The sequence below is a fragment of the Podarcis tiliguerta genome (genome assembly GCF_965153285.1).
Source record: "Podarcis tiliguerta genome assembly, chromosome: 13".
Taxonomy (NCBI): domain Eukaryota; kingdom Metazoa; phylum Chordata; class Lepidosauria; order Squamata; family Lacertidae; genus Podarcis; species Podarcis tiliguerta.
In genome coordinates this window covers 53,847,050-53,874,361 of record NC_139546.1, presented here as the reverse complement: position 1 = coordinate 53,874,361, position 27,312 = coordinate 53,847,050, and the positions used below count along the sequence as shown (strand labels likewise).

The following is a 27,312-nucleotide window of genomic DNA, read 5'->3' as shown; positions in this document are numbered from 1 at the left end:
ACGACTGCATTTTGCAGCTGTTTCTGAGTTGTCTTCAAGGGCAGCTGCACACTGAGGCCACCTGGGAACCTCTAAGCAGATATGGTGGTGGGTTATGTTATGCAACATTATTGTTATTTTAATTATTATAATTATTAATTACCCATCCTATTACAGTGGTACCTCTGGTTATGTACTTAATTCATTCTGGAGGTCTGTTCTTAACCTGAAGCACCACTTTAGCTAATGGGGCCTCCTGCTGCTGTGCCACTGGAGCACGATTTCTGTTCTCATCCTGAAGCAAACTTCTTAACCTGAACCACTATTTCTGGGTTAGCGGAGTCTGTAACCTGAAGCATATGTAACCCGAGGTACGGCTGTATTTAAATGCGCTTCACCTTATGATTCCAGGACAGATTTCAACATTAAAACACTTTAGGAAAAATAGCTTAAAATTATAACTAGAAGATTTCTCCTTCTTCCTTTTTTTCTTAAAGAAAGCTCAGAGTCTGGGCTGGGGTGCAGTCCAGTCCTGGTTCCTTCCAAGACTCATCTACGCTTACGCAGGGAACCACCTTCTTCCCGTGTATCAGTTTTATAACAGAACAATGTCTTTGTTTGTAGAATTTGCCAGCACCTAATTTTCGGACAGACAGAACTTTGCAGAGGCCCAAGGGGTCCTTCTGATATTTTGGGGACTTCCTGAGAGTGAAGATGCATGAGCAAGACTCAGCTGGCCCTGAAGCAGGTAGAGACCATGCTATGGAAACTGGAGGCAGTGGGGGATTCTGGGAAAGCTCTGGGCAGAAGATCCTGGGAGAGGAGGACACCCTTCGCTCAGAGGTGCAGAGCCAGCAGTTGAGACAGTTCTGCTCCCAGGAGGCCAAAGGACCCCGTGAGGTTTGCAGCCAACTCCACCACCTTTGCCACCAGTGGCTGAAGCCAGAAAGGTACACGAAAGCTGAGATGCTGGACCTGGTGATCTTGGAGCAGTTCCTGGCTGTCCTTCCAGCGGAGATGGAGAGCTGGGTGAGGGAATGCAGAGCAGAGACCAGTTCCCAGGCAGTGGCCCTGGCCGAAGGTTTCCTCCTGAGTCAGGCGGAGGAGAGGAAGCAGGTGAGAGAGACTTTCCTCTGGATGCTCCCAAGGGGATCCAAACAGGAGGGAGAAGATCCCTAAATCCCATCCTTTTTTTTGGAATGACATTGGATACCCCTCAAGTTTTTGCCCCAGCTAGTCCTTCTCAAACCCATCTCTTCATTCTCTATTACAAATTCTTGTTCCTATTTCAGGAAAAGGATCTGTTGGCAGAAATGGGACCAGATTCCTCTGAGGCAGAGAGGACTTCGTTGGACACCAGAGAGAGGCTGCTGGGTAAGGAGGAAGGAGTTTTTCTTCAATTGATTCCCTTCTGTTGATTCTGAAACTAATATTTTGGGAGAAGCACTTGGGGCCAAGAGGCCAAAGGAGATGAGATATATTTTAGCATAACTAAAATATGAAATGGGGACAAACTCCCAAATGCACCTCTGAGAGAAGCATCCTGCACTCCTGTCTCCCCACTTCCCTTTGTCTCTCGCAGGTGAAAGAAGGATGCCGGCAAGACCTCCTCCTCCATCTCTTCATCCTGGGGGAGGGGAAGCAGCGGCTGAGGAACCGGATCAGGTGCGGGGAAGGAGCCTTGGGGGGAGGGAGGATGGGAGGGGGGAGAGACAGGGCGTTTCTGGGGGCAAATGAATCTCTCTCCTGCTCTTTTCTCTTCTGTCAAATCTGGAAAACTGTCATTCTTGCACAGACAGAATGATTTGAAGAAATCAACCTAGAGTTCCATCCATTTTCACTAAGATTCATACCTATCATTAAAAACAGTATGAAAGATTCCCAAAACATTAAATTATGCATCCATGGTCAAAATGTGCAGCAAACAAATCCGATTAATCCAATGCAGGCAGAAAGAGGAATGTGCAGTAAATAATCTTTATGTTGTGTAAGAGAAGGACCTTTTTTCTTTTAGGGTCCAGTTTGTTTTGAAGATGTCACTGTTTGTTTCACGGCTGAGGAGTGGGCGTTGCTGGATCCTGCCCAGAGAGCTCTGCATAAGGAAGTCATGGAGGAGACTTGGAGGATCATGAACTGTCCCGGTAAGGTTCCCTGTTTGGTTATAATAGTTGTTTTGACATTCAGTCAATATTTTTATATCACAAACCTCCCAGATTTTGATGGATCTCAACTTTGCCACCTAGAGTTTCAGGAGATGTGTGTTAATCTGAATTCATGATATGGTTTATCTCTATGAGATTGACATAACTCTAATACGACACAAAAGCCCCCATGGTGTCTGCATCCTGAAAGGCATTCAGGAATATCCTGAGTTCACACACATCAGGCATTATCTACACATGCAAATATAGGGTTGCTCATTGCAGGATTCTCAGCTCCCCAGTGGGATCCACCCACCCCCTGGCAAGGGGGTGTAAAGGCAGGTTGGAGACAGAGATGTCTAGGTTCAGATCATTGCTCACGATCACAAGTCTTTCGCCTTGTTGTTAAACGGAAACAGGATGACCAAAGATGGGCAAGGTGAGAAAGAGGCAGGAAGATCTTGATGGAATTATAGAAATTGTAGGAATCACTGCCCCCTCTCCTATTGTCAGGGGTTGGACTGAGGAGGAATGGTGCGGGCTTCCCCCCTTCTCCTGAACCTTCCCGTGGGCAAGAGGACAGTATAGATTTAGAACTGTGGTTTGCAGACGGCCATAGTTCAGAGGCTGCAGAGGGGAGAGCCTTTTTCACACGAAGCTGTTCCTCCTGCTTCTGTATCTAAGGGAAGAAGCAGCTCAGCATGTCTGCCAAAAGGTTTTCCCAAAGAAAGTTCCTCTGGGGGTGCCTGACAGACACTAATTCATCTCTCTCTTCATTTTAGGTGCTGAGGAATTAGAAATGAAGAACAAGGGAAACCATGAGAAAATCCACACAGTGCAGAAGCCATGTCAGTCTTTGGAATGTGGAGATAACTTCACTAACAGCTCCGATTCCATGTCTCATCAAAATCCCATTGGGAAGAAACCATATCTGTGCTTGGCTTGTGGAAAGAGCTTCAGTAGAAAGGACAATCTCACCTGCCATCAAAAAATTCATACAGGGCAAAAACCATATCAGTGCTTGGATTGTGGAAAGAGCTTCAGGAGAAAGGACAATCTCACTTGCCATCAAAGAATCCATACAGGGCAGAAACCGTATCAGTGCTTAGATTGTGGAAAGAGCTTCAGTCAGGGCTCCTCTCTCACTTCCCATCAAACCATTCATACAGGGCAGAAACCCTATCAGTGCTTGGAATGTGGAAAGAGCTTTGACAGGAAGGATCGTCTCACTTCCCATCAAAGAACTCATACAGGTGAGAAACCATATCTGTGCTTGGAATGTGGAAAGAGCTTCAGTTGCTGTTCCTATCTCACTTCCCATCAAACCATTCATACAGGGCAGAAACCCTATCCGTGCTTGCATTGTGGAAAGAGCTTTGACAGGAAGGATCGTCTCGCTTCCCATCTTAGAATTCATACAGGGGAGAAACCCTATCAGTGCTTGGAATGTGGAAAGAGTTTCAGTTGCAGCTCCACTCTCACTTCCCATCTAATAATCCATACAAGGCAGAAACCCTATCAGTGTTTGGAATGTGGAAACAGCTTCGATCGGAATATTGATCTCACTTCCCATCAAAGAATTCATACAGGGGAGAAACCATATCAGTGTTCAGAATGTGGACAGAGCTTCAGTTGGAAGATATATTTGTCTTACCATCAAAGAATTCATAGAGGAAAGAAACCCTAATAATGCTTGGAATCTGGAAAGATCTTCACCCACAAGAAATGTCTCACTTCCCACAGAGAGCCAGTGTGGTGGTGTGGTTAAGAGCGGTAGTCACGTAATCTGGGTAACCGGCTTCGCGTCTCGGCTCCTCCACATGCAGCTGCTGGGTGACCTTGGGCCAATCACAGTCTCTCAGCCCCACTCACCTCACAGAGTGTTTGTTGTGGGGGAGGAAGGGAAAGGAGAATGTTAGCCGCTTTGAGACTCCTTAAAGGGAGTGAAAGGCGGGATATCAAATCCAAACTCTTCTTCTTCTTCTTCAAATAATTCATACAGGGCAGAAACTACATCAGTCCTTAGAATGCCCATCGGCCTTCCTGCAAGAAGAGCGCTTCTGTGACATCAGAGAATTCACAGTGGGGGAAAACCATTTCAATGCCAAGAGTGCAGAAAGAGTTTCACCTTGAAGCAAACACTCTCTTCCCATCAGAGAATTCATAAGACGGAGAAACTCTAATAGTGCTTGAAATGTGGAAAAAGCTTCACCTGGAATGAAAGTTTCACTTCCCATCAAATAACTTGCAGCAGGGAATATAATAGAATTATAAGACTGTAGTGTTGGAAGGGACGCTGAGGGTCATTGCTGGGGGGGGGCAGTTTGGAATGCTGGGGGTGAGAGATGATTGGCGGGGAATTCGAAAGGATGGCCTTAGACTGAATTAATATTCAATGTCCTTTTAAATGCAATTGTTGTTGTTGAGTTGCTTAGTCGTGTCCACTTCTTCGTGACCCCCTGGACCAGAGCACGCCAGGCCCTCCTGTCTTCCACTGCCTCCCGCAGTTTGGTCAAACTCATGCTGGTAGCTTTGAGAACACTGTCCCACCATCTCGTCCTCTGTCGTCCCCTTCTCTTTGTGCCCTCCATCTTTCCCAGCATCAGGGTCTTTTCCAGGGAGTCTTCTCTTCTCATGAGGCGGCCAAAGTCTTGGAGCCTCAGCTTCAGGATCCGTCCTTCCAGTGAGCACTCAGGGCTGATTTCCTTCAGAATGGAGAGGTCTGATCTTCTTGCAGTCCATGGGAGTCTCTTCCAACACCATGATTCAAAAGCATCAATTCTTCGGCGATCAGCCTTCTTTATGGTCCAGCTCTCACTTCCATACATCACGACTGGGAAAACCAGAGCTTTAACTATACGGACCTTTGTTGGCAAGGTGATGTCTCTACTTTTCAAGATGCTGTCTAGGTTTGTCGTTGCTTTTCTCCCTAGAAGCAGGCGTCTTTTAATTTCGTGACTGCTGTTACCATCTGCAGTGATCATGGAGCCCAAGAAAGTAAAATCTCTCACTGCCTCCATTTCTTCCCCTTCTATTTGCCAGGAGGTGATGGGACCAGTGGCCATGATCTTCATTTTTTTGATGTTGAGTTGTTGATTTTTTTTTGATGTTAAATGCAATTATGGGAGGTGAATTATTGGTTTGCTTCATTTTCACCTGCAATGAAGGATATTCAACAAAAGAGTTCATGACAGATGGGCATCCTACCTTTGCTTAAAAACCTTCCAATTCAGGAGTGTCCCACACCACCTGAACTACTTTCTTTCACAGTCCAACAGTTCCTGCTGCTAGAAAGTTCTTCCTGATGTTTAGTCAGAATCTCCTTCCTTCTACCTTAAATCCATTGGTTTGGGTCCTCCTTCCACCAGAGTAGGAGAAACCAAGTTTGCTCCATCTTCCATGGCACGGCCCTTCGCATATTGAAAGATGTGAAGCAGTGCCTGGTCCCTTGGTGAGCATCATGGCTAAGTAGGGACTTGAACCCAGGTCTGCCAAGTCGTATTCTGGCACTCCAACTACTATACCACACTAGCTCTGTCATGAGTCTCTTGGAAAGTGTGCATGCATGTGCATCTCTTTAAGTTTAGGCACAGTGTTCTGGTGCTTGTATTTAAAGTTGTGTACACATGGGATCAAAATAATAATTAAATTACTGTTAGCTAAGAAGGCAGAAAGGGTGAGTTTCGGGGTGTTGCAGCTGAGAAATGAGAAGCACGGTTGTGTAACAACAACATCAAAAATAGAGCTTTGCTTAATTAAACCTATGTCCTTTCTAATTAAATCTATGTCCTTGCAAATGTATTTGTGGGAAGGGGTTATTCTTTCTTTTATTATGTATTTTGTGTTTTTATTTTGCATCTTTATGTTGTGAAATACTCAGATCTTTGGATAAAAGACGTCTTACAAATGTAATAAATTAAATAAATAGCAGAGTAGTCATAAGCAATAAATAAAACATTAAAATACACAATCACACTGAAGAATAGCCACATGAATCATGAGAAGATAGAAAATAAAGATAGAAAAACCTGTAGCAACAACAAACCTGCTAAGCCCAAGTGTTTGTTCAGTGGCCCCAGCTTTTGTAGCTGGAGTCAGTCTGGACTTTCCTAGGCCGCATGGGAATAGGCCTGCAAGGCAGGAGAAGGTCTTAGAGGACTCACAGCCAGGATGGTCTCTGTCCTCTTCCACGGTCTCAGCTTTTGTAGCTGGAGTCCATCTGCTAATCACCCCTCAGGCTGGTGGAGAAAGCCTGCAAGAAAACAGTTGGAGGTTGAACTCAGTAGTATAGGAACATCCTTGTAATACCCATTGTTACAGTAGGAATAAAGTAATGAAGAATGAACAGAAAAAACTGGAAGATTTGAAACCTTACACTTAATGTTAGGATTGCCTTATTTCAAATAGTAAAAAACCAGGACACCCCAAAAGCTGTTGAGCAATTCTTTAGGAAGACCCCAACACTAGTGTGCTTTTTTTAGGAACCCCCCCAAATTTTATGACAATGCCAAAATAACCTGATTTTTTTATTGATTTACCTAAGATCCAAGAAAATCTGGACTTATGGCAGCCCTAACTTATCTACACCAAGTTATCTTGAAATTAGTATTTGTTTTTAATAAATCAGTTGTACTCCACCTCACACCTCCTTCTTCGCTACGCTGGGGGTGAAGTGTTCAGGTCAGAGTTCTGGGGTGGCGGTGGGAATAAGGGGGGGTTGGGTGAAAAGCCCATCTGTGCCCCTTGAATGCAGAGGGAAGGTGGAGCAGGAGGGGGTGGGCGCAACATGGAGGGAAAACAGCCTCCGTGTGGTACATTTCAAAGTTCTTAATATAAAAAAAAAACTTCTATAACATTCCTATAAGGCAGACCAGTAGCATATGCACAGCTTTCCTTAAACTTCAGTTGTTAAAATGAGCTGTTAAAATGACCCCCGGCTCAGCCCCCCTTCCTCTCTCCCTCTCCTCAGGCCGGAGCCACTTCTCCCTCAGACTCAGCCTCTCCTCCTCCTCCTCCCTTCCTCCCGTCTCAGCTCCAGCCTCAAAACTCCCTCAGAAAAGGCGCCTCTCATCTTCCCGCCAAAAGGGCTGGCTCCGCCCCCGCCTCTGTCTGTCTGTCTGGGTAGCCAATCAGAGGGAGGCTCCAGCCCCCTGGTGGCGTTTCTGAGGGACTGCAGCTCCAGACTCGGCCCGGGCTCAGCTGTCCGTCTCCCTCCCCCCCCCCTCACACACACTGCTTAGTATTGCTGTTTTCTGACACTGCGCCTCGAAAGTGGGGCTGCTCTGAGGGGGCGCTGAGCTCTCATTGCTGGGGCAGAAGGAAGGGGAAGGCAGAGAGAAGAAGAAGAAGGAACCCAGGGAGGTGATGGCTCGTCAAATGTTGCCGCGAGATTTGTTCCAACGAGATTTCATCTGGGTCTTTCAGCCGGGTTAAGAGGAACTGAGCTGGACTCCTAGAGAGGACCAGAAATGAAGGCGGGGCGGGTCCTCCCGAGTCCAGGCCCCGCCCTCCCCAGCCCCTTCCTGTCAAGAGGCAGCTGTTGTCTCCTCGGAGGCGCCTCCTGCATCGAGTGAGTCTCTCTCTCTTCTTGCCTGGGGGGCTTTGGGGGGAAGGGGAGGGTGTAGGGAGACCCCCCCCAAATCAGGGAGCAGAGGGTCCTCTCTGCAAAGGATCCAGGGGGTGGTTGAAATGAATTTCCGAATTCTAGGGTGGGGAGGGAACCACGAGAGTCATCTGGGCCAAGCAGGAGCAATGCAGGAATCTCCACTCAAATGCTGGTCAGGATACGGAGGAGCGAGACCCATGGCTGCCTTTTGGAGCTCATGGGGGGAAAGGGGGAGAGAAATGCCGTGAATAAAGAGAGGGAAGCCAGCCCGTAATTTGGTCCCTGCTTTCCATCGATTTCCGAGTCATCTTCATGCACAGCTCCGCATGGAGGGCATTGCAAATATCCCACCAGAAGCAGAGCATGGAGTCCCCTGGCCACAAAGGGACTGATCCAGAAGTACCCCACGCAGATGTGGGGGTTCTGCTGTGTCACATTATTAATGACACAGCCACCCTCCTGAATTCCCAGGGCAAATTCCCGGATTAAAACACAACATTGAAAACAGTTTAAAACAACTTGCAATCACAGAAAGCAGGTAGGTCCTACTTTACCTCCCCTTGAGTACAGTGGTACCTCAGGTTATATACTTAATTCATTTGGGAGGTCCGTTCTTAACCTGAAACTGCTCTTAACCTGAAGCACCACTTGAGCTAATGGGGCCTCCTGCTGTTGCTGCGCCGCTGGAGCACTATTTCTGTTCTCATCCTGAAGCAAAGTACTTAACCCGAGGTGATATTTCTGGGTTAGCGGAGTGTGTAACCTGAAGCGTATGTAACCCGAGGTACCACTGTACTGTCCTTTGGCCTCACCCACTTGGCCCTCAGGGCATTTCCCAGATGAGAATCTGGCCCTCAGAACAAGGAAAAAAGGACCCCATCTCAGTAGTTTGTCTCGAGGAGGTGGGAACTCCTCACTATAGCCTGGTTTCCACGAGTGACTCACTTGTCAATCGCCGTTCTGACTTTATTCCTTGACTGCAAACACTGCAAGGCAGGATCAGCCAGGCTGATTCATTTCACAGAAATCCCTTCACTTTCCTGCACATCTGGGACGGTCACTTTCCTTTTAGGAGGGCAAGAGCATTATTTCTCCTTTCTCTTCTTAAGCAAAGCTCAAAGTCCGGCCAGTGGTGCAGTCCAGCCTTGGTTCCTAGCGAGACTCATCCTCGCTTGCTCAGGGAACATTTTTCTCCTCTTGTCCATGTTGTGCTTTTATAACAGAACAAGGTTTTTTCTTTGTTGGCTTTTCTAGCGCCTCTAATTTGGACGAACAGAACTTGGCAGAGGACCAAGGGGATCCTTCCTGTCTCTTGGAGGCTTCCTGAGAGCACAGATGGATGAGCAAGACTCAGCTGGCCCTGAAGCAGGAAGACGCCAGGCCATGCAAATGGGGAGCAGTGCAGGATTCTGGGAAGGCTCTGGGCAGAAGATCCTGGGAGAGGAGGACACCCTTCGCTCAGAGGTGCAGAGCCAACAGTTCAGCTGGTTCTGTTACCAGGAGGCTGAAGGACCCCGTGAGGTTTGCAGCCAACTCTACCACCTTTGCCACCAGTGGCTGAAGCCAGAAAGACACACGAAAGCTGAGATGCTGGACCTGGTGATCTTGGAGCAGTTCCTGGCTGTCCTTCCAGCGGAGATGGAGAGCTGGGTGAGGGAATGCGGAGCAGAGACCAGTTCCCAGGCAGTGGCCCTGGCCGAAGGTTTCCTCCTGAGTCAGGCAGAGGAGAGGAAGCAGGCAGAGAAGCAGGTGAGAGAGGCTTTCCCCTGGATGCTGTCAAGGGGCTCCAAGGAGGGAGAAGATCCCTAAATCCCATCCTTTTTTGGAAACATCCAAGGAAGGATATCAGATGCTGCTAAAGTTTTTGCCTCTGCCATTCCTATTCTGATTCTTTTCCCCGTCACTGTTTTGAATCCTTGTTGCTGTTTCAGGGAAAGGATCCGTTTGCTGAATTGTGTCCTGATTCCTCTGAAGTAGAGAAGTCTCTGTTGGACACCAGAGATAAGCCACTGGGTAAGAAGGAAGGAGTATTTTCTCAGTTTGGTCCCATTCTGTTGGTGTTGAAAGTAATCTAGTGGTTCTTTTGATCTTTTTGGGGAAGACACTTGAGGCCCTGAGCCCAGAGGAGCCTGATAAATAATTTTGCACAATTAAATATGAAATAGGTACAGGGGAGTATTTCTTAATCTGTAGTTAGAGATGCACTGCTTCAGCTCTGAGAGAAGCATCCTGCACTCCTGTCTCCCCACTTCCCTTTGTCTCTTGCAGGTGAAAGAAGGATGCCGGCAAGACCTCCTCCTCCATCTCTTCATCCTGGTGGAGGGGAAGCAGCCGCTGAGGAACCGGATCAGGTAGGAAGAAGGAGCCTTGGGGGGAAAGGGGCTGAGGGTGAGGGACAGAGGGCATTTCTGAGACAGAACAAATCTCTCCCCTCCCCTTGTCACTAGTATTATTCATTATAAATTGTCTTTGGGACATCTGGAGAGTCTTTCCGTTCCAGAACAACACGCAGGGAGAGGAGAGAGGGATTCTTCCATTTGGCAAACTGAAAAGCTTGCATAGAGAGTGATCTGACTAAAATAAGGTGGAGTTCCACCCATTTTCACTAAGATTCATACCCATCATTAAAATACCGTATTTTCCGCCCTATAGGACGCACTTATTCCCCTCCAAAAATGAAGGGGAAATGTGTGTGCGTCCTATGGGGCGAATGCAGGCTTTCGCTGAAGCGTGGAGAGCGAGAGGCATCGGTGCGCACCGACCCCTCTCGCTCTCCAGGCTTCAGGAAGCTATCCGCAAGCCTTGTGAGCCCGGGGGAGTTCCCACGGGCTTGCGGGCAGCAGCCCGGAGCTCGGGGCGCCCTCCAGAGGATGCCCCGTGCTTCGGGAAGGTGTTCGCAAGCCTCCCGCGCCTGGTGGGAGGTCCCGCCGGGCACGCGAGGCTTGGGGCGGCAGGCTGTTCTGGGGCTGGGGTCTCCGCCCCCAGCCCCGCAAGCTCCCAGAGCGATGCCAAAGCTGCACGCAGCTTCGACATGGCTCTGGGTCCCGTTCTGGGGGCTGGGGGAGGGGGAAGCTCGGGCTTCCCCCTCCCCAGCCCCGTGCCTGGGGGGGGGGAATAAATTTTTTTTCCTTTATTTCCCCCACCCAAAATCTAGGTGTGTCCTATGGGCCGGTGCGTCCTATAGGGCGAAAAATACGGTATACTATGAAGGACTCCATTAAAGCATTAAAATAAGCATCAATAATCTAAATGTGCAGCAAACCAATCTGATTCAAACAATCCAGGCAGGAAGCAAAAGAGCAACATGCAGGAAATAATCTCGCAGGATATTTTTCTTTCAGAGCTCAATTTCTTTTGAAGATGTCGCTGTTTGTTTCACGGCGGAGGAGTGGGCGTTGCTGGATCCTGACCAGAGAGCTCTGCATAAGGAGGTTACGGAGGAGAATCGTGGTATCCTGGCCTCTCTCAGTAAGGCTCCTAGTTGTTTTGAAATTCCATACATATATCTCTATTGTGATGGAGCTCAATAGTGCTGCCTTCAGCAGCTGGGCTTCCAACACCTCCACAAGTCACCTTGAATGCAGGACTGCTTTGTCTGGGATTATACTTCCTCCAATTATGCCTTTCTAAACAGAGATCTTACTTGTCAGGAGTCCCTTTACCCTAAACAGAGATCAGGCTGGTCTGAACTGCCCAAACCTTTTAAAAGGAGGCTTCATTCTTATAAAAGGTAAAAGGAGCCTTTTTAAATTGCCAATCTTCTTTTGTTGGTACTGCTTTTTCTTTCCATCTTTGGGCCTATACCATTCAGGCAGCTGTGGTAGCATACATAAACAGGTTTTCCCCCTCATCTTTGGGTACCTTTCCCCTCATCATACCTGAAAGGGAAGCTTCCGGTTATTTAACAAAGATTATTTTCAGCATTTTTTTTAACTCATTATAAATCATTTCCCCGAAGACTTTTACTATCTTACAAGAACACAACGTGTGAAAAAGGTACCTTCCTTCCCTTGACATTCCCAGCAGGCATTTGATTTGGTCTTGTACATTTTAGCCACGTTACTAGGAATCCAATGCCATCTATACATCATTTTCCTATAGTGTTCTTTTAACTCATAACATGCTGTAAATTTCAATTCTCCATTCCACAATATTTCCCATGCTGCCATTTCAATGTTATATCATATATCAATTGCTCTATGTATCATCAGTGATTTGACCTGTTTGTCTTTCTGGGTCACCTTCAATGGTAGCCCCACATAGAGCGCATTGCAGTAGTCTAAGCGAGAGATAACTAGAGCATGTACCACTCTGGCAAGACAGTCCGCGGGCAGGTAGGGTCTCAGCCTGCGTACCAGATGGAGCTGATAAACAGCTGCCCTGGACACAGACTTGACCTGCACCTCCATGGAAAGCTGAGAGTCCAAAATGACTGGTCCTTCAGGGGCACAGTTAGCCCATTCAGGACCAGGGGGTCCTCCACACCAGCCCACCTCCTGTCCCCCCAAAGAGTACTTCTGTCTTGTCAGGATTCAACCTCAATCTGTTAGCCGCCATCCATCCTCCAAACGCCTCCAGACACTCACACAGGACCTTCACCGCCTTCACTGGTTCTGATTTGAAAGAGAGGTAGAGCTGGGTATCATCCGCATATTGATGGACACCCAGCCCAAACCCCCTGATGATCTCTCCCAGCAGCTGCATGTAGATGTTGAAAATCCGTATCTCTCTTTGTTGCAGGTGGTGATGAATTAGAAATTAAGAACCAGCGAATCCATGACAAAATCCACACAGTGGAGAACCCCTATCAATATGTGGTGTATGGAGAGAGCTCTCATTCCTTATCCCATCCAAGAATTCCCACTGGGAAGAAAAAGTATCAGTGCTTGGAATGTGGGAAGAGCTTTAGTCGACGTGACTCTTTCACTTTCCATCAAAGATTTCATAAAGGAGAGAAACCCTATCAGTGCTTGGAATGTGGGAAGAGCTTCATTACAAAGGGCAATGTCATTTCCCATCAAAGAATTCATACAGGGGAGAAACCCTACCAGTGCTTGGAATGTGGAAAGTGCTTCAGTCAGAGGTCCACTCTCACTACCCACCAAATAATTCATACAGGGGAGAAACCCTACCAGTGCTTGGAGTGTGGAAAGTGCTTCAGTCAGAGGTCCCACCTCACTTCCCATCAAATAATTCATACAGGGGAGAAAGCGTTTCAGTGCTTGGAATGCGGAAAGAGCTTCACTTCAAAGGCCTATCTCACTTCCCATCAAAAAATCCATAGAAAGCAGAAACCCTATCAGTGTTTGGAATGTGGAAAGAGCTTCGATCGGAATATTGATCTCAATTCTCATCAAAGAATTCATACAGGGGAGAAACCATATCAGTGTTCGGAATGTGGACAGAGCTTCAGTTGGAAGATATATTTGTCTTACCATCAAAGAATTCATAGAGGAAAGAAATCCTAATAGCTTGGAATGTGGAAAGATCTTCACCCACAAGAAATGTCTCACTTCCCACCAAATAATTCATACAGGGCAGAAACCACATCAGTCCTTAGAATGCACATTGGGCCTTCCTGCAAGAAGGGCGCTTCTGTGACATCAGAGAATTCACTGTGGGGGAAAACCATTTCAATGCCAAGAGTGCAGATAGAGCTTCACCTTGAAGCAAACACTCTCTTCCCATCAGAGAATTCATGTGATGGAGAAACCCTAATAGTGCTTGAAATGTGGAAAAAGCTTCACCTGGAATGAAAGTTTCACTTCCCATCAAATAACTTGCAGCAGGGAATGTAATAGAATTATAAGACTGTAGTGTTGGAAGGGACGCTGAGGGTCATTGCTGGGGGGGGGGGGCAGTTTGGAATGCTGGGGGTGAGAGGTGATTGGCGGGGAATTCAAAAGGATGGCCTTAGACTGATTTAATATTCAATGTCCTTTTAAATGCAATTATGGGAGGTGAATTATTGGTTTGCTTCATTTTTTCTGGTTTTTATTCTTTATTCTGTGTTTTATTTTGCATTTTAATGCTGGAAACCGTCCTGAGATTTTCGGTTGAGGGCAATATACCAGTTTAATAGATTGTATGTAAGAAAGTGGTTGTATACAAGAAATGAAACATCAAAAAATACACAACCAAACCCAGCAATTTCCACACAACTCACAACAACGACTTAAAACAGATACAAACAACCCCAGCTGCACATCCCTGTGGTCAGATGGGGAAAGGCCTGCAAGGCAGGGAGCAGGTCTTCCGGGACTCAAAGCAGCCAAGGTGGTCTCTGGCCTCTTCAGGAGAGACCCTTGGAGGTGGAGAGCAAGAGGGAATTGTCAGCCAGGAGGAGAGGAACAAGGAACAGGAACACTTGAAATGATATGTACACAAACTTAGCCTGAACCTGTTTATTTTCTAATAAATTGGTTGTATTCCACAAAATGCCTCATTCTTTGCTACTTTTTTTCTTTTTTTTAAAATCGAAGTTCTGTTAAGCAATTGGTGAATCTGCCAAGTAACTGCTAGGCTAAGCTGACTATTCTCTGGACAAATGCCAGCTCCCCTGGCCTGAAAGCGAGATGAGCCCCGCTCCCCAAAGTTGCCTTTGGACTTAACTGTCCCGGGGTCCGTTACTTAAAAAAATGGTGTTAGAAATTAGCCAGGTGCCAGGCACATTTTGCTGCTGGCACAGGTCCAATTGTGACTACATGGAGATTTCTGGGCTCTGGGTTCGTGACCCCAGTTTAAAAGATTAGTCCTTAATACAGTAGTTAATACAATTTCCATTTCCACTGTGTGTGTTTCTCCTTCTTGCATACTGGGAGAAGTGAACTGTTGTAAGAGCAAACTAAAGTCCAGCAACGCAGCTGAGATAATAGAATCGTAGAATTGAAGCGTTGGAAGGGACCCCGTTATGGTGACAAACTTAGGCTGAAAGTGCCCCTTGGCACCCAGCTGATATATCTGAGTTTCTTACGCTGCATTAAAAGCGCTTCATGGAAACTAACCCGGCTGACCTTAACACCCCATAGTATGAACAAGGCTACAAGGGTCCAGGCTTAACCCCCCCCCCCCATCTGGCCCCCTGGAGGGTCAAGGCTGCCAGTCAGTGCTGGCAACCCATAGCAGCAGCTTCTTCCTCTTGTCTCCTGCTTCCCTCCTGAGCATAAATGAGCGCCCTCTGACTCAGCAGCAGCACCCTATCCTCCATCTCTTGCTGCAGGTTGCATGCCCCCTCCCACTTGCATGCCCGCCCCCCCAATATTCAAGTATTCCTGCACTGCTGCAGAGGTCGGACTCTTGAATCCATTGGTTCTGGTCCTCCCCTCCAGAGCAGGAAAACAACAGGCTTGCTCCATCTTTCATGGAACAGCCCATAAGATATCTGAAGATGGCTCTCCTCTCTCCTCTCAGTCTCCTCTTTTCCAGGATAAAGATACCCTGGTCCTTCAACCGTTCCTCATCAGGCTTGGTTTCCAGACCCTTCATCATCTTGGCTGCCCTCCTCTGCACACCTTCCAGCCGGTCAACATCCTTCTTAAATTGTTTTGCCCAGAATTGGACACAGTATTCCAGGTGTGGCTTGACCAAGGCGGAACAGAGTGGGACTATGTCTTCCCTTGATCTGGACACTGGACTTCTGTGGACGCTGCCTAGAATAGCATTCACTTCTTCTCAGCTGCATCACACGGTGAACTCATGTTGAGCTTGTGGTCCACCAAGACCCCTAGATCTTTAACACATGCACTGCAAGTAAGCCAGGTGTCCCCCATCCTATAGTTGTGTATCTGGTTCGTGCCTATGGAAATTCATCTTGTCAGCTTGCCCCCCCTTCTCCAATCTGTAATGGTCATCCTGAATCCCGATTCTGTCCTTTGTGCCTTCCCTCCCAGTTTGGTGTTGTCAGAGCTGGCTCCGGGTCCCAGCTCACCAAGGACCAACGCTAGCCGATCGTACAGTATCAAAGTCTTTATTGAAGAATAGTCTCCATTTACAAGTCTCAGCGTCCCAGCCCTACGTCTGGACGTTAGACCGGCGAAGCTCTGTCTGGATCTCCACCCCCTGTGCACCAGTTTAATACTCTAATCTTACTCCACCTCTTCCTTCTCTCTCTCTTCCTCTGGGTCTTACTACCCCCCGGGGTCTCATTACTCCTGGACTCTTCCGACGCAGAGCTTGACCCCTCTGACTCCTCCCCCTCTCTTCGGCGGGCTTTAGGACCTGGCTCCCTACCCGGGCTGCCCACCTTGCCGCCCTCCTGTACATTTGAACTTGGCGCGCGCGCGCGTTTTACTTTCCGGATGACCATTTCCTCGCTCCCTGACGAGGGTGTGGTCAGTCCTGCCTCACGTTCTCCCTCTGCCTGCGCGCTCCCTGATCCCGATGCCTTGGACTCCTCCCCCCTACTGCACTCTGGGGGGGAGGCTGGCCCGGATTTCCAGCTGCTACTCTCTGAGTCCCCTCCTTCCCGAGGTGTCCCCCTGGGCACTCCCCTTGCCCTGACCATGGGGGCCCCTTTCTGTGAATCCTCCGAGTCACTGGAGAGGCTCAGAGACCTCGGACTACTGTCGCCGCTGACATTTCCTTCCGACTCCTCCCCCTCGCTCTCCGTTTCTTCCCTCTCCTGTGACTCTGCTCCTGAACCCCTGACATCCATCCCCCCCTCGAAGCCCCCCCTTCCCCCCTCCCCTTCCTCCGGCGGGGGTGCTGGGTGCTCCGTCGTTGTGGGGGTGAATGGTGGATACAGTTTGTCCCCCGTGGCGTGCATCCAGTTAGAGAAATCCGGCTCGTCCTCCATGTCTTCGCCGACCTCGTTCTCCTCTGCTTCCATCTCCGTGCCGCCATGCTCGAACCCAACGTCCTCCCCCATCACGTCCATGTCCCTCTCACCCTCGTTCCCCTCTGGGTCCGTTGCCTGCCAAGGGCCCCTCAGCCACCTCTCCTCTCCTCGATTGTCCCACCAAAAGGAGCGGTCTGAGGCAAACCCCGAGGGCGAGCCCTCCGGTGAACGTGTTTCTAATGCTGGTTCTTCGTCCGAGGTGAATCCCTGGAACGTGCTGGTAGAAAGCGTGGGTGTGAAAAGCCAGTCGTCGAAATACTCGGCTGGCATGGGCCTGTGTGGGAACAAGGCATGAAACTCCTCTTTGAGGAGAGGCTCGTCCAGGGCATAGTCCGGCACCCAACTGTTGGCGCTGGCCGGGGTACCTTCCCTTGCGAGAAAATATTCTACTCCCTCTGCCCCCCATCTCGAGTCCAAAATCTCTGTGACCTGGTTGATGGGTTCCCTTCTTGGCGACTCCCTCCTTGGGGGGATCTCCTTATACTGGTCTGGTGCCGTGCCCTGCGCTTGAAATCGGTGAGGTGCTTTGTAGGGCGTGAGCACCGACCTATGGAATACTGGGTGCATTCTGGATCCTTCCGGAAGTGTCAACCGGAAGGCCACCGGATTGATCTGTGCCTCAACTAGGTAAGGTCCTAGCTGCTTATGTCCGAGTTTCTCCTTAGCTAAGGATCTTGTCGGCACTGCGTGGGCCGCTAACCACACCCAGTCTCCCACCTGTATGTCTTCACCAACCCTCCTGTGCTTGTCAGCCTGCAGTTTGTATGCGTGCTTTGCCAGCTCTAACTGCCTCCTAAGCTGCTCGTGGACTTCCTGCAATTCCGCCGCCAAGACTTCCGCTGCCTGTGGCTCCCCCTCCCCCAGTCTCTCTAATCCCGGGAAGGTTCTGGGATGCCTCCCGTTGTTGGCGAAGAACGGCGTCACCCCTGTGGACACGTGCTTCGTGTTGTTGTAAGCGAACTCCGCGAGCGGCAGGTAGTCCACCCATGTCGTCGGCTGTTGATTTGCATAGCATCTCAGGTACTGCTGCATGACGGCGTTGACGCGTTCCGCTTGTCCGTTGGTCTGCGGGTGTCTCGCCGACGCTAGGTTGATCTTGACATTCAGGAAACCCATCAGCTTCTGCCAGAAGCTCGAAATGAACTGGCGCCCCCTGTCGGACAAAATAGACCGTGGCAGTCCATGCACTCTGAAGACGTGGTCTATGAACAGCTTGGCGGTCTGTTCTGCCGTGGCCACCTTCGCGCACGGAATGAAGTGGGCCATTTTAGTGAACATGTCCACCACCACTAGCACTGCCGTTTTACCCCTTGAGCTGGGTAAATCCGTGACAAAGTCCAGGGCCACCCTCTCCCACGGTTCGCTCGGAGTCTGCAGCGGTTCGAGCAGTCCCGCCGGAGGTTTGTGCACTGACTTGGCCCTTTGGCAGGTGTCGCACCTCGAGACGTACTCCGCGACTTCCCCCCGCATCTTGGGCCACCAAAAATCCCTGGCAACGAGGTCTGCCGTCTTCTCCTTGCCAAAGTGCCCGGCGGTGGGTGCGTCGTGTAACTGCTGCAGTACCTTCGCCCGGAGGTCGTCTCCCGGTACATAGAGAGCTCCTCTGCGGATGAGCAATCCGTCTCGTACTTGGAACTCGTCGTCCTTCACCGTGCCCTTGTGCACCTCCTCCATCTTGGCTTGTGCAAAGGGGTCCCCCTGCAGTGCTCGACGGACCGCCTCCAAGTCCACGGTTGCTGCAGCGCACGCCCACGCTTTCGGAGCGAAAATGTGCTTGGCCGCTGCTGGTGCCGCCTCTTCAAGGTATTGCGGCTTCCTGGACAGTGCATCCGCCATGATGTTGTTGTCGCCTGGGATGTATTCTATCCTGAAGTCGAAATCCGCGAAAAATTCCGCCCATCTGATGTGCCGCTGGTTTAGGAATCTTGCCGTGCGCCAGTACTCCAGGTTCTTATGATCCGTGCGAACCTGCACGGTGTGCTTGGCCCCGACGAGGAAGTGCCGCCACGCCTTGAATGCTGCATGAATGGCCAGCAACTCCCTGTCCCAGATGGTGTAGTTTTGCTCCGACTTGCTGAGCTTCCTAGAGTAGAAGGCACACGGTCTCCAGTCCCCATGCGGGTCCTCTTGCAACAGTACGGCGCCCACGGCTCTGTCTGAGGCGTCTGTTTCAACCCTCAGCGGTTTGCTGGGATTCACATGCAGTAGCTGCCCTTCGGACGAGAAGAGACGCTTAAGGTTCTGAAAGGACTGCTCCGCTTGCTCCGTCCAGATGAACTTCTTCTTCTTAGAGCTGAGCGTGTCCGTAATGGCCGCCGTCTGCATCGCGAACCCCTTGATGAACTTGCGGTAAAAGTTGGCGAACCCCACAAACCGCTGGACCTCCTTCCGATTGCGCGGGCTCTTCCAGTCCAACACTGCGCGAACCTTGGCGCTGTCCATGGCAAGCCCCTTGTCCGACAGCTTGTAGCCCAGGAAATCCACCTCCTTCCTGTCGAACTGGCACTTCTCCAGCTTGGCATACAGTCGATGCTCCTGCAGTCTCTGCAGAACTTCCTTGACGTCTCTCTCGTGGGTCTCCTCAGATTCTGAGAATATCAGGATGTCGTCCAAGAAGCAGACGCATGTCTTGTAGAGGAGACCCGCCAGGACGTGATGCATGAAAGCTTGAAAACAGTGGGCGCCATTTTGTAAACCGAAGGGCATAACTCTGTATTCATATGTGCCCAGGGGCGTGAACATGGCAGTCTTCCACTCGTCTCCTTCCCGTATTCGAATCAGGTTGTACGCCCCTCGCAGATCCAACTTTGTAAAAACGCGTCCTTTCCTCGCCGTCGCCAGCAGGTCATCTATCTTGGGCATGGGAAAGGCCGCGGGCTTGGTCTTTGAATTTAAGAGCCTGAAGTCTACCACAAGTCTTTTTTGGGGCGTGTCCCTTTTCTTCACAAAGAATACAGGACTGCCCCCCGCTGCCTTCGACTCCCGGATGAAACTGCGCTTCAAGTTGAGGTCTATGAACTCCTTGAGCTCCTGCAGCTCGTCCTCAGACATGGAATACAGTTTCCCGGCTGGCAGCGTCGCTCCTGGCAGGAGGTCAATCTTGCAGTCATAGGGCCTGTGGGGAGGCAGCTTGTCCGCTTCCTTCTCGCAGAAAACCTCCAAAAACGCTGCGTACTTGCGCGGCACTGCTTGCAGCGTGCCTAATTGTAGCTGCGGGTCTTCCCCTCCTTCTTCCGGGCTAGGAAGGATGCAATGTTCCGCGCAATAGGAGGAGCCGAAGGTCAGTTGGCGCTGGTACCACGCCAATGCTGGGCTGTGCCTGTGCAGCCAACTCATGCCCAGGACTACAGGCGTGTCCGACAGGTGGGTGACGTTAAAGCTGATGACTTCTCGGTGATTTCCAATCCGCATCACCATTGGTTGCGTTTGTTGCACCACCTGCCCCCCTAACAAGTCTCTGCCATCCACCGTGACAACGTTCAGGGGCAGTGTGGCTGGTAGCAGTGGTATATTGTGCTGCTGAATGAATTCCAGTCCTATAAAGTCAGCGTTGCTGCCGGAGTCAATGGTGATCGGCACCTCCAGAGTGCGTCCATTGGGCAGTTGGAGAGACGCTGTAAGCTGCACCACTGGTTTGGGTGGGAGGGGGTCTGTGGGTTGCAAAAGTGCTGGGGATTGTTTCATTGACTTGTCTGGCTGGACCCCAGTGCCTCTTCCTCCAGCCAGACTCCGTCGTTTAACTGTTGCTGCGTTTTCAATTGAGCTGCTTCAGCGACTGTTGCCGAGGCTGCAGTGTGCTTGTGGAGCCTCTGGGGACACTCTTTCGCCATGTGTTGAGCACTGTCGCAGATGTAGCACTTCCTGTTCCCTCTAGGAGGCTTCGTTTTGGCTGCTCCCGGTGTTAGGGCTCTGTTAGCTGACTGAGCCCTGGCACCTCCTATCTCCATCGGCTCTTCTCCCCCTCCCTGCGAGGGTGTGGAGTGCGCACGCGCTGCTTCTCTGGGAAAGAAGGGAGGTGCTCTGGCTGGTGCCCTTCCCCAACGCCCTTCTTCCCTGTTCCAAGGACGTTCTTCCAGATGCACCCCGATCTCCAGAGCCCTCTGGACTACCTGCTGGGTGCTCCGTGGTCTCTCCCCTCTTCCAATCTCCGCTTTTACATCTGCATTCAACCCCTCCCAAAAGAGGTCTCTGACTGGCGCAGAATCTTTTTCCCACCCCAGGGCATGAACCAGTCCGAAAAATCGAGTATGGTACTGCCGCACGCTGGCTTTGCCTTGTTTAAGTCCATGTATGTCCCTCCTGGCAATATCGACGTCTACCTTTGATAAAAAGCATGAGTCCATTGCTTTAATAAAAGCCTTCGCATCTTGGAGCGCTGGATCATTGTCCCTCCATAGATTCCGCAGCCACGTTTTGGCTTCCCCATGCAAATGGGACAGGATAAACCCCACTCTCTCTCTCTCATCTCTAAAGTCTTTGTCAAGGAGATCCAGCGCAAACAGCAGGTCTGCTCTGAAGTTGGGGTACTGCTGCAAACTCCCGTCGAAATGCGATACAAGGCTGCCTCCCCTCCTCCCCAAGCCAATGCCTTCTGCCTTGGATCCCGTTTGCCCCTGTTTAGAAAGCACGTCCAACCTGGCCTGGAGATCCCGGCAGGAGGTAACCATTTCCTCCTCTCTCTTCCTGGATGCAATTACCTCCGTGCTGAGGTGCGTCACCGCTTCTTGCAGGGCTTTTATCTGCTCTTCCGTCGTCATCTTGCCTGAGTTTTGTGAGCTCTGTAAGCACCCCTCCTCTGCCCTCGCTGCGTCGACTCACGTGGCGAGGTTCTTGGTGCCAAAACTTTAAAATTGAGACAGAGCTTACTGTCAGAGCTGGCTCCGGGTCCCAGCTCACCAAGGACCAACGCTAGCCGATCGTACAGTATCAAAGTCTTTATTGAAGAATAGTCTCCATTTACAAGTCTCAGCGTCCCAGCCCTACGTCTGGACGTTAGACCGGCGAAGCTCTGTCTGGATCTCCACCCCCTGTGCACCAGTTTAATACTCTAATCTTACTCCACCTCTTCCTTCTCTCTCTCTTCCTCTGGGTCTTACTACCCCCCGGGGTCTCATTACTCCTGGACTCTTCCGACGCAGAGCTTGACCCCTCTGACTCCTCCCCCTCTCTTCGGCGGGCTTTAGGACCTGGCTCCCTACCCGGGCTGCCCACCTTGCCGCCCTCCTGTACATTTGAACTTGGCGCGCGCGCGCGTTTTACTTTCCGGATGACCGTTTCCTCGCTCCCTGACGAGGGTGTGGTCAGTCCTGCCTCACGTTCTCCCTCTGCCTGCGCGCTCCCTGATCCCGATGCCTTGGACTCCTCCCCCCTACTGCACTCTGGGGGGGAGGCTGGCCCGGATTTCCAGCTGCTACTCTCTGAGTCCCCTCCTTCCCGAGGTGTCCCCCTGGGCACTCCCCTTGCCCTGACCATGGGGGCCCCTTTCTGTGAATCCTCCGAGTCACTGGAGAGGCTCAGAGACCTCGGACTACTGTCGCCGCTGACATTTCCTTCCGACTCCTCCCCCTCGCTCTCCGTTTCTTCCCTCTCCTGTGACTCTGCTCCTGAACCCCTGACAGGTGTCATCTGCAAACTGGATGAGCATCCCCTCAATTCCTCCATCCAAGATCGACAGATTGAGCAAAGCAGGCCCCGGACAGAGCCCTGCAGCCCGCCCTGGTCACAAATCTGGGGCGTAACCTCGTGGGGGGTGCAGTCGCCTCTCCTCATGAAGGAAGTTTGAGGAGTTGGAAAAGGGTCAGAAAAGGGCTGCCAAAATGATCCAGGCAGACTTTGCGATGAAGAAAGGTTGCAGCCTTTGGGGCTCTTAGTTTAGACGTCAGAGCAGTGCTTCCCAATTAGCTAATTACTGAGCCCCCCCCCCTAATTTTCAAAAGCCAAGCCTGGACTAGAGAAAGTGGAGGGAGAGTTGCATCTCCTGACAGTGGAACTCAAAGACATCCAAGGAGTCAGGATGTTGGAAGATTCAGGACAGATAAAGTTAAACGCAAAGCAGAGTTCACCTGTGGAACTCCCTGGCACAGGACACCAGAGGGAGAGGAAGAGAGGGGGATCTGACTTGCCAAGGGTTAAGAGGGATTGAGTGGGATTCCTAGAGAGGAGAGGAAGTCAAGGCGGTGGGGTTGGGGGTTGGGGGGGGAACCAAGCTCCCGAGCCCCTCCCTCTCCCGCCTGCCTAAAAGGGAGGAGGGGCCTTTGTCTCTCTCTTCTGCACGTGCTGCATCCATGGCGCCTCCGGGGAGCCGGTGAGTCTCTGCATTGGGGAGAAGGGGGGGTCCCCGGGATGCAGGGGGGAGCAGGGGGACCCCAAGTCAAGGGGCAGAGGCTCCTGTCCCCCCTCTCTGCAAAGCCGTTTGGGGAGGGAAGAAAAGGGCCTGAAAATAACCCCCCCCCCCGACAGAGGAATCAGTCCCATCTATTAGCTGAGGTTGTAGCGGGACGGAAATATTAGGACATAAAGCATCCCAAAGAAATAGAAAGGAAAGTCTGACTGTTGGAAGAGGGGAGGGGGCAGAGAAGAGAAAGCGCTTATTCCTGCGGTGCAGAGTCAAGCCTGCGGAACTCCCTGCCCCAGGAGGCGAGGCTGGGACCAGGGAGGGGAGGAGGAGGAGAGGCTCTGCTTGGTTTCATGCAGGAGGACTGAGCTCTTGTCTCCCCAGAGATGCTGCTGAATCCCAGTTGCTGGAAGGAAGCGCAGGGGGAGAGAGGGGCTCTGGCGCCCCAATACGGCTGGGGGGCTTCCCCTTGAGGCCCCTGTGAGAATCATAGGAACATGGAATCGTTGAATTGGAAGGGAGCCCGAGGGTCATCTAGTCCAATGCAGGGAGGAGGAGAAGGTCCTCGTGCCCATCAGGCTGATTCATCTCACAGAAACCCTTTCATTTGCCTCCACTTTTGGCCGGGTCACTTCCCCCCTAGGAGGGCGAGAGGATTTCTTCTTCTTCTCCTTCCTTCCTTCCTTCCTTCTTCAAGAAAGCTCAGAGTCTGGCGAGTGGTGCAGTCCAGCCCTGGTTCCTAGCAAGACTCATCCACACTTGCTCAGGGGACCTTCTCCTTCTGCTGACCGTGTGCCAATTTCATAACAGAACAATATATTTCCTTTGCAGTATTTGCCAGCACCTCTAAATCAGACAGGCAGACCTTGGTCAAAGAAAAAGGGGATTCCCTCCTAAAGATGGATGAGGAAAACTCAGCTGGCTCTGGAGTAGGAAGAGGCCATGCTATGGAACCTGGGAGCAGTGAGGGATTCTGGGAAAGCTCTGGGCAGAAGATCCTGGGAGAGGAGGACACCCTTCGCTCAGAGGTGCAGAGCCAGCAGTTGAGACAGTTCTGCTCCCAGGAGGCCAAAGGACCCCGTGAGGTTTGCAGCCGACTCTATGCTATGGAAACTGGAGGCAGTGGGGGATTCTGGGAAAGCTCTGTGCAGAAGATCCTGGGAGAGGAGGACACCCTTCGCTCAGAGGCGCAGAGCCAGCAGTTCAGGCAGTTCTGCTCCCAGGAGGCCAAAGGACCCCGTGAGGTTTGCAGCCGACTCCACCACCTTTGCCACCAGTGGCTGAAGCCGGAAAGGCACACGAAAGCTGAGATGCTGGACCTGGTGATCTTGGAGCAGTTCCTGGCTGTCCTTCCAGCGGAGATGGAGAGCTGGGTGAGGGAATGCGGAGCAGAGACCAGTTCCCAGGCAGTGGCCCTGGCCGAAGGTTTCCTCCTGAGTCAGGCAGAGGAGAGGAAGCAGGTGAGAGAGACTTTCCTCTGGATGCTCCCAAGGGGCTCCAAGGAGGGAGAAGGTCCCTAAATCCCATCCTTTTTTGGAAACATCCAAGGAAGGATATCAGATGCTGCTAAAATTTTTGCCTCTGCCATTCCTATTCTGATTCTTTTCCCCGTCTCTGTTTTGAATCCTTGTTGCTGTTTCAGGGAAAGGATCCGTTTGCAGAATTGTGTCCTGATTCCTCTGAAGTAGAGAAGTCTCTGTTGGACACCAGAGATAGGCCACTGGGTAAGAAGGAAGGAGTATTTTCTCAGTTTGGTCCCATTCTGTTGGTGTTGAAAGTAATCTAGTGGTTCTTTTGATCTTTTGGTGGAAGACACTTGAGGCCCTGAGCCCAGAGGAGCCTGATAAATAATTTTGCACAATTAAATCTGAAATAGGTACAGGGGAGTATTTCTTAATCTGTAGTTAGAGATGCACTGCTTCAGCTCTGGGAGAAGCATCCTGCACTCCTGTCTCCCCACTTCCCTTTGTCTCTCGCAGGTGAAAGAAGGATGCCGGCAAGACCTCCTCCTCCATCTCTTCATCCTGGTGGAGGGGAAGCAGCGGCTGAGGAACCGGATCAGGTGGGAGGAAGGAGCCATGGGGGGAAAGAGGCTGGGGGGTGGGGAGACACAAGGGGACAAATGAATCCCCTCTTGACTTCTGTCAAAGCTGCCCTTAACAAAGGCTGAAAATGCCATTAATGAAGGTTTATGCTCTGAGGATACTGAGTAGCCCCTTTACCTTAACTCTGAATGTCACTAGTATTATTTGTTATAAATTGTCTTTGGGACATCTGGGTAGTCTTTCCATCCCAGAACAAAACTTAGGTGAGAGGAGAGAAGGATTCGTCCATTTGGCAAAGTGGAATGCTTGCACAGACATATTGATCTGAATAAAACAACGTGGTGTTCATTAAAATAAGCACCAGTAATCCAAATTTGCAGCAGACCAATCCAATTAAAACAGCCCAGGCAGGAAGCAAAAGAGCAACGGGCAGGAAATGATTTTTATGCTGCCTAAGAGAAGGATCTTTTTCTTTCAGAGCTCAGTTTCTTTTGAAGATGTCGCTGTTCGTTTCACGGCTGAGGAGTGGGCGTTGCTGGATCCTGCCCAGAGAGCTCTGCATAAGGAAGTCATGGAGGAGACTTGGAGGACCATGATCTCTCTGGGTAAAGTTCCCGCTTGGATCATCATCTCTGTTTTGTAATTCAGTAGATATTTCTCCGTGACAAACCTCCTATATTTGGATGGATCCCAGCGCTGTCACCTAGAGCAGCTGGGATTCTCACACCCCCACAGCTCACCTTGCAGGAAGGCTATGGACTGTTTTTTCTGTGAATATTTTTCCTCTGCTTCTGTCTTTTTGCCCAAGGATCAGGATGTAGATAGGCTTTCTGAGTATCTAGGGAAGTGGACGTCACTTAATCTTTTGAAATCACCAATAGTTTGTTTAGAGTTTTTTGATTTATTTTCCAAACCCATTTAGAATTCTGTCATTACCCAGCAATTTAATTCTCCCCTGGACGCTAGGTAATTGGTAGACAGAGAATCCAATTCACATTCAACCTTGCAGATGGAGTTGGTTCAATGATTGAGCCAAAGAAATTTCACCCCGGAAAAGAACAGGCTTTTTGAATCTGAATTTCCCATAAATATGTCAGTGAAAGTCAGTCAGGCAGTGAACTCTCCAGTAAGACTTCCCATCTAACTCCCTTCAGATCTTCCCTTGTCACAAATGTTCATTAGCATTATTCAAAAACTGGGAACTCCATTTCTTTCTTAGGCTCTGATCTGTTCCTCTCTTTGTTGCAGGTGGTGATGAATTAGAAATTAAGAACAAGGGACAACAGGACAAAATCCACACAGTGGAGAAGCCATATCAAGATATGGAGTGTGGGGAGAACTTCAGTCAGAGCTCCCATGCCACTTCCCATCAAATAAATCCTATTGGGAAGAAACCCTTTCAGTGTTTGGAATGTGGAAAGAGCTTCTGTCGGAAGGATAGTCTCCCTTCCCATCAAAGAATTCATTCAGAGGAGAAACCATATCAGTGTTTGGAATGTGGAAAGTTCTTTACTACAAGCAGATACTTACGTCGACATCAGAGGATTCACAGTGGGGAGAAACCATACCAGTGCGTGGAATGTGGGAAGTCTTTTACTATGAGCAGAAACTTACGTCGACATCGGAGTATTCACAGCGAAGAGAAACCATATCAGTGCGTGGAATGTGGAAAGAGCTTCTCCAGGATGGACAGTCTCACTTCCCATCAGAGAATTCATACAGGGGAGAAACTGTATCAGTGCCTGGAATGTGAGAAGTTCTTTACTACAAGAAGAGACTTTGATAACAATAAGAGAATTCACAGTGGGGAGAAACCATATCAGTGCTTGGAATGTGGGAAGAGCTTCAGTCGGAAGAATAGTCTTACTTCCCATCAAAGAATTCATACTGGTGAGAAGCCCTATCAGTGTTTGGAGTGTGGAAAGAGCTTCACTCGGAAAAATAGTCTTACTTCCCATCAAAGAATTCATACAGGGGAGAAACCATATCAGTGCTTTGAATGTGAGAAGTGTTTTGCTTCAACAAAAAAGTTATGGCAACATAAGAGAATTCACACTGGGGAGAAACCATTTCAATGCCAAGAGTGCGGAAAGAGATTCACCTTCAAGGAAAATCTCACTTCCCATCAAAAAATTCATACAGGGAAGAAACCATTTCAGTGCTTGGAATGTGGGAAGAGCTTCATTTGGAATAATAGTCTTACTTCCCACCAAAGAATTCATACAGGGGAGAAACCATTTCAATGCCAAGAGTGCAGAAAGAGATTCACATTCAAGCAAAATCTCACTTCCCATCAAAGAATTCACACAGGGAGAAACCATATCAGTGCTTGGAATATGGGAAGAGCTGGAAGAAAATCTTACTTTCCCTGA

The 27,312-nt window shown here is 50.0% G+C and overlaps 2 protein-coding genes across 4 annotated transcripts; both read left to right on the top strand.

Moving 5' to 3' along the window:
* The first annotated feature begins 105 nt into the window (after positions 1–105).
* Positions 106–14,163, top strand: LOC310662976 (zinc finger protein 213-like). The gene is made up of 6 exons (XM_083410425.1): positions 106–1,095; positions 1,272–1,353; positions 1,562–1,644; positions 1,994–2,120; positions 2,903–3,820; positions 13,205–14,163. The coding sequence occupies exons 1-5, from the start codon at positions 694–696 to the stop codon at positions 3,805–3,807; spliced, it is 1,599 nt and encodes a 532-aa protein (XP_083266551.1). The 5' UTR covers positions 106–693; the 3' UTR covers positions 3,808–3,820; positions 13,205–14,163.
* Positions 7,290–27,312, top strand: LOC310662947 (zinc finger protein 500-like; the record flags this gene model as incomplete). 3 transcript variants are annotated; one of them, XM_083410356.1, is made up of 7 exons in its annotated part: positions 7,290–7,689; positions 8,980–9,474; positions 9,657–9,738; positions 9,994–10,076; positions 11,067–11,193; positions 12,466–13,195; positions 13,447–14,163. In XM_083410356.1, the coding sequence occupies exons 2-6, from the start codon at positions 9,061–9,063 to the stop codon at positions 13,191–13,193; spliced, it is 1,434 nt and encodes a 477-aa protein (XP_083266482.1). In that variant the 5' UTR covers positions 7,290–7,689; positions 8,980–9,060. The 3 variants fall into 3 exon arrangements, with proteins under 3 accessions (XP_083266482.1, XP_083266480.1, XP_083266481.1); XM_083410354.1 differs by lacking the exons at positions 9,994–10,076; positions 11,067–11,193; positions 12,466–13,195; positions 13,447–14,163 and adding exons at positions 24,875–24,957; positions 25,419–25,545; positions 26,189–27,312 and having other exon boundaries at positions 7,424–7,689; XM_083410355.1 differs by having other exon boundaries at positions 7,424–7,689; positions 12,466–14,163.

Bases quoted from the DNA above. Each gene is read 5' to 3' on its own strand.
- LOC310662976 (XM_083410425.1), top strand. From the start codon at position 694: ATGCATGAGCAAGACTCAGCTGGCCCTGAAGCAGGTAGAGACCATGCT. The intron at 1,354-1,561 runs GTAAGGAGGAAG...TGTCTCTCGCAG, and splicing joins CACCAGAGAGAGGCTGCTGG to GTGAAAGAAGGATGCCGGCA. The intron at 1,645-1,993 runs GTGCGGGGAAGG...TTTTTCTTTTAG, and splicing joins CGGCTGAGGAACCGGATCAG to GGTCCAGTTTGTTTTGAAGA.